This window comes from Styela clava, chromosome 10, assembly GCF_964204865.1.
Source record: "Styela clava chromosome 10, kaStyClav1.hap1.2, whole genome shotgun sequence".
NCBI classification, from domain to species: Eukaryota; Metazoa; Chordata; class Ascidiacea; order Stolidobranchia; family Styelidae; genus Styela; species Styela clava.
This window is the reverse complement of record NC_135259.1, coordinates 12691182-12701389: the sequence shown is the minus strand read 5'-3', so window position 1 is coordinate 12701389 and position 10208 is coordinate 12691182. Positions and strand designations below refer to the sequence as shown.

General features: G+C 35.5%; 1 protein-coding gene across 1 annotated transcript; it reads left to right on the top strand.

Moving 5' to 3' along the window:
• LOC120337725 (serine palmitoyltransferase 1-like) lies at positions 1–5989 on the top strand. The gene is made up of 10 exons (XM_039405607.2): positions 1–187; positions 466–662; positions 1378–1544; positions 2171–2303; positions 2471–2600; positions 3210–3407; positions 3928–4120; positions 4573–4627; positions 4792–4906; positions 5348–5989. Exons 1-10 carry the CDS (start codon positions 113–115, stop codon positions 5522–5524), a joined length of 1440 nt encoding a protein of 479 aa, XP_039261541.2. The 5' UTR covers positions 1–112; the 3' UTR covers positions 5525–5989.
• The last annotated feature ends 4219 nt before the right edge of the window (positions 5990–10208 follow it).

Sequence of the window (10208 nt, the reverse complement as noted above, 5' to 3'; positions counted from 1 at the left end):
ATTTATTTTTTTCAAAACTTGCGAATCCACAGTGTGGCCCCTTTTTAAAAATTTTTTTACGAACTCTCATTGAAATTAGTTAGGCTAAATACGTTAAACGAGTAGAATAAATATGTCAACATCAACAACAACCAGTGCAGATGGAAGTGAGTGGATGTGGGTGGATTTGATGAACGCTTTATATCAGGTATGTATCAGCAATGGGCCTAGATACGTTTATCAACAATATGCGGGCCGAAACGTCCATATTTGGTATTCCAGTATTCACATTTATCACCCAAGAGCAGAAAATAAAAGAATAGCATAACCATGTTCAGAATTTGAAGTTTGTTATAAACTCTTGTGTACGAAGCACTGCTTAGCTCTGTATCTGCATATAAGATTTGGCTTTTGTCAGAAATCATTTGAAATGAATTGAAAACCGTATTTAGTTATTATTATCAACGACAAAAAATATTGTTGCAGGCTCCACTCTACCATCTGTCGATTGAAGCTCTTCTTGTGTTGTGGATCGTGAGATTGATGTTTTTCAAAAGTTATAAAATCGAGGAAAAAGTTCCATTGACAGAGAAAGAAAAGCAAGAATTAATTGATCAATGGCAACCTGAACCGCTTGTACCAAAGCTAACAGATCTACCCAAACCATATAAAGTTGTCACTGGGTCAGTTATATTGAATTGTGATGAGATTGTCTCGAAAATATTCCTGAACTTTATCTATATATTTTATTCTTTGAATATCCTGCAATAGGTATTGAAAACATATTTCCTGTGAGTGTGTAATATTGTATTTCATCAGTCATCTGTGTTAACCACCATAACCACCATTTTGATTATATTGTCTCTATAAGAGGTGTGCAACCTGCGACCCACAGGGAAAAATTGTGCGGCCCGCGAAAAAGTGCCAATTTTGAATGGTGTGGTGCCCGCGAAACAAATTTTTAATTTAATTTAATCTGGTACGTGCAAGTAATTCCAATTGCATCGCAAAGCCTATACCTGAGCTCGCGCGAAGCGAACAACACATGTCATAAGATCAATAACCAAAATTTTTGTGCCTGACTAGAAAGCATATTTTAAATAAAAGTGCACCCCGCGGTTCATTCATTTGTTTATATCTGGCCCACCTGTATGAAAGGTTGCACACCTCTGGTCCATATCGTGAGGGCAAAATGGAAAAATGGCAGAATTTTAATTCATCGTTGCTGTATGAGTCTATACTCATTAAAATAACCTATTTTTTGTCCTGCTTTGAGATACCGAATGTAGGCCTATCTAATATTGAAATTTGGGATTTCTTAAATCCGAATACAAATCATATATTTGAAAATACATATTTTCTTTCGTGTTACATAATGCAATCTTTGAAACTTTACAGTCAACCTGGAAAAAGGATTACTGTCAATAGCTACGATTGTTTGAATCTAGCATCAATGAATTTTCTTGGATTTCTCGGCAATAAAAGAATAGAAGAGAAATCAACAAATGCAATCAAAAAATATGGGGTTGGATCTTGTGGGCCAAGAGGATTTTATGGCACTGTTGGTAGGTCTTGATTGTCATATATTTTAGTGAGACTGGGATACTGCCTATTCTATCAATATTAAAAAATCTAGCAATCTTGGATGCAATTTGTCTCAGAATTTTGCTCAAAGCAAAGTTACAAAGTAGATGGTAAAGGATATTATTAATAATTGATGAAAGAGTTTGGTTTATTTATGAGAAATGGGAAAAATTTGGTTTACCTAAATCGGTGTTCTTCAAACTATTTTCATTGCGAATCACTTGGCATGGCCAAATTTTACGGCCCTCAGAAACTAAATAAAAATAAAGAGAACAGATGTGCTTGCATATTCTTGAACAACTCGAGTATTGGCTCAATTTCGGTGATGGTTGGTCTCAGTGGTGTTTCCAAATTTGATTGATATTTCATTTTAACACAAGTTATTGTCGCGAAAGATTTCACTGCGACCCCCAATGAGCCTTTTCGCGACCCACTGATGTGTTTTTTTTATAGCCTAGTCACTTAGTAAACATTGCTTTTAAACATGCTGTAGTTGTGTTGATTATACTTAGTCGAATTATCTAGCAAGATGATTCTTTTTTCTTTGAGGTCAACTATAATAGGCAGCTAATCTATTTACGATAAAGTCAGTAATAAATTTGTTCAGATGTGCATCTCGACCTCGAAAATAGATTAGCAAAATATATTGGTGCAGAAGAAGCTATTATCTATGCTTATGGATTTGCAACTATTGCGAGTGCTATACCCGCATACTCAAAACGAGGAGATATTATATATGCGTGAGTGGATGTTGACTTCTTTGTCTTTCTAGAAACTGAATGGCATTACTGGTACTTATTTAGTTTCATATCATAGCCATTCATAATCTGTTATACCAGTTGCTTTTTGTGTCTAATGAAAAATATGTTTTTCCTTTACCTTGTGTTAAAAGATTTTTTTATTGTAGAGATGAATGCGTATGCTTTGCCATTCAAAAAGGAAATCAAGCTTCTCGAAGCAAGATTGTATATTTTAAACACAATGACATGGAAGATTTGGAAGCAAAATTAAAAGAACAAGAACTGAAAGACAAGAAGGTTTATTGATGCCTATTGTTACTGTTTCATATATTGTATTTTTAGTTGTGAATGTTATTATATTTATTTTTTATCCATGTGATAGTGGCAAATACTAATATAATAAACGCATTTGGAGAGAATTGTTCCTGTTCAAGTTTCGAATTGGATTAAGCGCTTATCCCATTTCTACAAATCTTAACATAGATTTCCCTTTTAAGATCCATGCTGTTATTTTTTATGGTACTTCCCATCATATTGTGTGAAAAAAATGTAGAATATATTCTGCTATGAAAATTTTTTTTGGAGTAAAAAACACATTTTGTCCTCCACATTCAGCTATTTGTTATTTTATTGTTTACTGTGGACACATGAAAATTTTACATAATACGGTGATACTGATATTTTATATAATTATCATAATTCCCCAATAATGATTGTTAAAGATTTTTCCAAATGTGTGCCTTTATATAGTGATAATGTAGATTCAAAGCAAAATTTTGATAAGCTGTCTCAGATGTGCTTACATATTGGTTAGAATTGCAAAAAGAAAGAGGCTTACCAAACCAAAATCTTGATCACTAAACATTAATTTCAAAATCATATAAATAAAATAATTACTTTATCAAGGAACCCAAACGTGCATCTGTCACTCGAAAATTCATCGTTGTGGAAGGAATATATGCAAACACTGGAAACATCTGTCCTTTGCCTAAGCTTATTGAACTTAAGTATCGATATAAAGTTCGACTTTTTATTGAAGAAACATTTTCATTCGGTGTACTTGGAGAACATGGACGTGGAGTGACAGAACATTTCAATATACCGGTATGTAGGGGTAGTTTATAGTACATTTTTATTTAAAGTTCAAATTTATGGATATAAAGGATTAAGATTTAATATATAAACGAAAAATCTGTTCAGTAGGTAGAATGTTTTATATACCAGATTGTTCTTTCAATTATTTGTAACAATATTAGCATTTCGAACAACCAAAAATCCATACCAGAGGTTGAATAATAATCGGCCAGTCTAAAACCTTATTGTGGACCCTTATAAGGATCATCTATGAACTTTGCGCGAAGCAGAATTATATTAAGTGCTCATTTCCTTAGCTTATCATCTATTATGAATTAATTTACGAGGGGACAATAACTTCATAGTTGGCGAGTCGCACCTAACAGTGTCGACATTGCAAGTTGAAGATCTTGGTTGCAAACTCCATGGGGTGGAAACCCCATGAAATTGACGATTAACTAAACAATCTTGTCAAGAGTTCCAATCTGCAGAATGATTTAGAATATTGAATTCATATGAAATAAGAAAATTTTCATTTACTTTCTTTAAGATTGAAAAAGTAGATCTCGTTGCTGGAAGTCTGGAATACTCTCTTGCTTCTATCGGAGGATTTTGTGCTGGACGTACCTATGTTATCGATCATCAGAGATTATCAGGACAAGGATATGTGTTTTCTGCTTCTCTTCCTCCGCTTCTTTCTTGTGCTGCTATTGAAGCTCTCGATATCATGGAAGAAGACACAAGTGAGAATTGTTTCTTAGGCTGATGTTACAAAAATCTTGAGTTGTTATAAATTTAATTTTGGATAAATTTTTTCTTGTTTTATTCTGATTTAAAATCTTCAATACTACCAGTATACTTTTTTCTGATTCTATTTTGTGAATAAAAATTCTACCTAATCTTGAGTTCATCAGTATTTTCCGAGACTATAGAATATTGGTTATTAGGGTGTAACTCCAATGCTAAGTTATAATTAATAATCTTTTTAAAAGACTGGCTGTTGAAGATACTAGATTCTGTTTTTATTTCAACTATAGAATATCGAATTTGTTTCATAATTAGTTGTTAATTAAGTATTACACTATTCTATAGACAAATTCCTGATGAAGCGCATTTTCATTCAAGACATTCAAAATTACATCAAAAGGCTGTAGTAACATAATTAATGTGTTTTATACCAATTTTAACATTTTAGGTAGATTCTCAATTCTGAGAAAAAATGGAAGTTTTATGCAACAAATGTTAAGCAAGTAAGTATATTTACATGCCATATTTTTTCACGGAATTTGTTCAATTTCGTAGAATGTTTTCATATTGTTCTTGATGACTTTAAATGGTCTTAATATTATAAAGCGCGAAATTGGCTAGGTATAGGAAAAGGTTTGAATTTTAATGGCAGTTTTCCTTCCCACAGCATTCCAAGCCTTGAAGTCGTGGGAAATCCTGAATCACCAGTTTTTCATCTCCATTGCAAGTTATTTAAAGATCGTAAACGTGAGGAAAAGTACTTGGAAAGTTTAGTCGATATGGTATGTATCACTTTGATTAGTGCTTTTCTTAATTCATTTCATTATAATCACAATATGGTTTAGAATGCTAATGTATCACAAAAATTTTTAATTTCGAATACCGTATTCCAAGGACCAGAAGTCAATTGGGTTATAAGGCGCATTGTCAATAAATTGCTTAAATTGAGGTTTCATCAATATATTTTTAAGGAGTATAGGGTTATCGTACAGATATCATTAAACAAAAAACATCTTTTATGGTTATTGTATTTTATTCATACTGGTACTGGTTTACAGTGTAAGTAATAAAGTATGAAGCATTACCTGATCTATCCATTAGGCGCACAATCAATTTTTAAGGGAGGCGCCTGAAAGTGCGCCTCATGGTCCGTATACGGTAGACTAATTCATAAGATTTTCTGTGTTGACAAATTCATTCACAAAAGCTAACTTGTTTACCAGTGCATGAAAGAAGGAGTTGCTCTCACTCTCGCTGCAAGATTAGAACAAGAAGAACTGCTCCAAGATCAATCTCCCTCAATTAGAGTGTGTGTCTCATCGGAAATGTCAGAAGATGAACTTAGACAAGCAGCAAATATCATTGAAAAAGCTGCAGCCAAGTTAGAAAGCGATCGGTAAAATTGAAGAATTTGTGCAAGATTGGTTTGTAATCCAAACTTTGAATGTGTGTTGGGAGTTTTGAATTTTAAAGTATTTTCATGATCCATGTTGTAGTCGTAGCAAGTTTATTTAGTTATTTCAATGAAGGGTATATTGTTTGCTATAAAGTCATGTTTCAATAATTACAATCACTACTTGTCAGTGCTCAAAGTTAACAACAGGCTTCTTCTCTACTGATGTAAATAGACCAAAACCAGGTCTCAATTCACAGTTGCGTCCATTCTGTCTATATATAATATTTATAATTTTGAAATGTTTGTAGCTTTTCTAGTGTTATGATACACATTATTTATTCTAGACTTTCATATTGAATTTGCTGCATCTAGTTTTGGCTTCATATTGCTTTTTTTCCTATTTGCTTTAGCTTAGATATATCGATGTTCTAAATTTACAGAAAAATAAAACCTAACAAGTAACAATTGATATTGAAGCTATTAATAGCAAGAATTTATGCAGCTGGCATGGTCACAAGTTGTGTGGACCACCATGGGATTCGAATCCACGAACACACATTGGGTAATCATCGCGGCTGTGGTCAATCCTCAACATGATGTAGGCTACCATCACATAGATCAGGGATATCCAACTCGCGGGCCGCAATTTTGGCTTAGTTAGCCAGTTAGTTACATTGTGCGATATTAAAGCTACCAGTTGACATTAAACAGTTGTGCAATGGAAACCAAAAGCAAGTTTTGAACTAGTTGAAGAGAAAAATAGCTGACTTTATTTTTTCTTTTGATTATTTACGCCAATGTATATGCATTTTTCATAAAAGGTCAGTTAAATTTCCTGGTCTTTGCGTGCATCTTGTGTTCAGAAATTCGCAAAATTGCTGTGCAATGCAGGCGTTTGATTCAGCGACGCTCAAATTCTAACGTAAATCGGAATTGGGTTGCTATTTAAGTTTGGTAAAAACGTTGCGGCACGCAATGAATTTCCCCACGTGAAAGTGGCCCGCGACACCAAAAAGGTAGGACATGCCTGACATACATTATAGAATATAGAGGACTTGCACGGGTCACGTGACTTTGTTACTGGACGGCAATAAAACAAAAACGTCCATTTGGCTTCTGTCAGTTGCAAGTCGGGTTATACGTTTCCGTTTTTTTATTCATAAAAAGAACAGTCACTTAGCAAAGATTTCAATTTTCTTTTTTTGAGATTCGACGGTCAATTTCTGTCTTGTTTACCGTCATATCTGGCAACTCTGGTTAGAGATATCAGTGATTTGTTCAGTTGATTTTGATTCATTTTCCAGGCATTTGTGGCCATTTTGTGCTATCAATTGCCGGACTATGAGAGGTTCTGGTGCTGAGGCCAGCCCACACTCGTAGGATGCCAGCCCACACTCGTGAGACGCTAGCCCACACTCGTTTTTGACAGGCCATACTAGGGGTAACTGGGCCGTGCTTGGTATTGCATTTGATCTGTGTATATCACATATGGTCTCTATATTGTCATAGCCACCAAGTTTTTATGTAATAACGTTTATAAAGTGGTAAAATAGTTGGTTAACCTCTTGACGTCAGGCTGAGCGAGTGTGGGCTGGGGTAACTTTGGTCTATTGGCAGAACTGCTTGGTGTCAAGTCCAGAAGCCATCTTACTTGTGTTTCACTGTTTGCGGACAGCACTTCGTTGATAGCGAGTGATAGTGTGCCGTTATCAATTTTTTTTAAATATTCACAAACTCCCTCATTTCAATGGAAAGCAGATGACAAACTACTGTTATTAGTAGGCCTAGGCGTGGGCCTACTTGCAGTTGCAGACTTGACTTGTGTAAGACAGTAAGGAATTAATAATCAATTGCTATAAGGTATTGTTTCCCTAATTAGCAGGTAATCTATTACTAAGTGTGAAAGGTTGAATAGATAACTAAAGTTTAACACCAGTGGTCATGCAAAAAATAACCAGAATTCAATTGAATTCGCCATCTAGGAATACGCTCGCCACCGCCTCTCTGATCACCCTGGTAGTTTCACAGGTTTCAATCCCATGCGGGGATAGTTATGTGCGAGAGGATTGCGGCTCTACTGGTGGTTCACATGACCGCTGATCGGTTACGACCATTCCCCACCATCCAAGTCCATGCTTCTGAAAACAAATAACTGCCTCTAAATGCATATTACGTGTTTCACATGAATCCATCGTGCTCAGATTCGACTGTTTTCAAGGCCTTATTTTATGGGTACACAAGAGAATTTCCAGTGTGGCATGCATGGGTCAGTTGGAGTCACTAACCTCAAGATATCTATAAGCAAGGATAAGATAACCTGGAAGTAACATTCCATAATTTAGAGTAAAAAATGTATCTGCCTCCACAGCCCTTTCAAATGGGCGATATGATGCCTCGGGGGTAATTTATATCAAATATTTTACAGTATAATGGTTCTAGTGAAAAGAGGTGTAGGCGGTTTTTTTTAAAGTGTGGTAGGTCCAGTCGAAAGACACATTAAATGTTTATGCTAACAACTGCAAATTAATATTGCAACGCATACAAGTTGACAGAATTTGTTGAAATGGTCCTGCCTTTTGCCTTTCTTCAAAATCCCCCTTTTTCTAACTATTCTCTTCCTCTCTGGGGATGGCGAAAATTCAAATATGGATGGGACATATAAGCAGCTGATAATGGGTTATCTTCCCTTTTTCCTGAAAATAAATTAAACACTAATCATCATTTGACAGTGCCAAGTTTGTGTATCAGATCAGTAATAAATTACCTGCTAACTAACAAAACAATCAGACAACACCTTCTGACCATTAAATGAAGATTTCTTTCAATTTAAAACGCAACAATGCCTACCAATGTGGGTAGTTTTTAGGATAGAATTTATCTGTGGTTGAGGACAGATTGCAAGGTGCAACATCGTACGATTACCATTTTATGTCGGGATTAGTTAGCCAGTTATTTGTTTTAGAAGCATGGACTTGATGGTGGGGGATGTAGTAATCCACCCTCAGTGGGAGGAGAGCTGCAATCCCTTCGCACATAACTATCCCCGCATGGGATTGGAACCTGTGAAACTCCCGGGGGGATCAGAGATGCGGTGGCGAGCGTATTCCTAGATGGAGAATTCAATTGAATTCTGGTTATTTTTTGCATTAGCACTGGCGTTAAACTTTAGTTATCTATTCAACTTTTCACACTTACTAATAGATTACCTGCTACCTGGGAAACAATACCTTATGGCAATTATTGATTAATACCTTACACGAGTCAAGCCTGCAAGTAGGCCTACGCCTACCAACAACAGTAGTTTGTCATCTGCTTTCCATTAAAATGAGGGAGCTAGCTTTTGAATATTCAAAAAAAATTGATAACGGCACATTATGACTTACCATCAACGAAGTGCTGTCCGCAAACAGTGAAACACAAGTGAGATGGCTTCTGGACTTGACACCAAGCAGTCCTGCTAATAGATGATATCCACATTGCGCGACGTTCCGTATCTTTTGAAAACAGTGAAATATAACTGAAGATCCATTTCGTTGTCTATACTATACGTACAGCCAGCGGAACAATACGAAATAACCATTTTCAACAGCCAAACAAAACGGAAACGTATAATCCGACTTGCAACTGACAGGAGCCAAATGGACGTTTTTGTTTTATTGCCGTCCAGTAAACAAGGTCACGTGACCCGTGCAAGTCCTCTATAGATGGAGTTAAAAACTACTGGACTCCATAATTTCAAAAAAATACATATTTTTGAAAATAAATGAACACTTACTTTATTTAATATGGGATAATAATAAGTCTTCATCGTCCTGTTAAATTTAGAGATTGATGGGAAACTAAAAAATGACATTTTTCAATCCGGAGCTGAAAGGACTCTGGCCGTAAATAAATACCAAGCAATCAGGCTACATGCATGCATTTCAATGGCCGTGAAGTACAAGGCTCAGTTGTGGAGTTTGCCCGGCGCCGCGCAGTGTTTTTATTTTATCAACGATCGTTGAATGTTTTTTATATAATGTGATATTGAATGTTCAACCTAAAATACAGTCTGACAGTAGGGGACTTATAATACCTGTATGTGAAATCAAAATTAAAACGCTGACGATAGCACGCGTTCAATAATATCGGCTGGCGGTATGCAAAGTGAGTATACAGGTAGGAGTTAACGTTATCGCTTACCCTTACTGCCTTATCAGTAACTGTAGACTACCGATGCCGCTCTGGTACCGGTACTGTTCTGTACGGTGTATGCGGTACCGTTATGGTTTATTGTAATCCTGGATTGCTGCATATTCTCACGTACGGACATATAGACATAAGCAGTTGTTCACATGTAGAATTAAGTTTTTACAGTTATTGAATCAAAGACCAGCCAACAGCTTAGCAACTGTGCAAGATAATATCGTAAAATCTGAAAATTGTAGATATAAATTATATACCGGTAATATACCTAGCAAGTCACACCATATTTGAGTCTAGTGAAGTAGGCTAAATGCCATAACTTAAATAGCCTAATGCCAAACAAAAATATGACATGAAACTAAATGTCGCGACTGCTTAAAAAAACGGCTAACAAAAATGTGATGTGAAAAAACAGCCAGAATTTTTATTTATTTATAAATTTATCGTTTATTTATGGTTATCGTTAAAGTCGTTATGGTGTCTCTGCGATTAGGTGCACTAAA

Bases quoted from the DNA above. Each gene is read 5' to 3' on its own strand.
- LOC120337725 (XM_039405607.2), top strand. From the start codon at position 113: ATGTCAACATCAACAACAACCAGTGCAGATGGAAGTGAGTGGATGTGG. The intron at 2,304-2,470 runs GTGAGTGGATGT...TTTTTATTGTAG, and splicing joins CGAGGAGATATTATATATGC to AGATGAATGCGTATGCTTTG. The intron at 3,408-3,927 runs GTATGTAGGGGT...ACTTTCTTTAAG, and splicing joins CAGAACATTTCAATATACCG to ATTGAAAAAGTAGATCTCGT.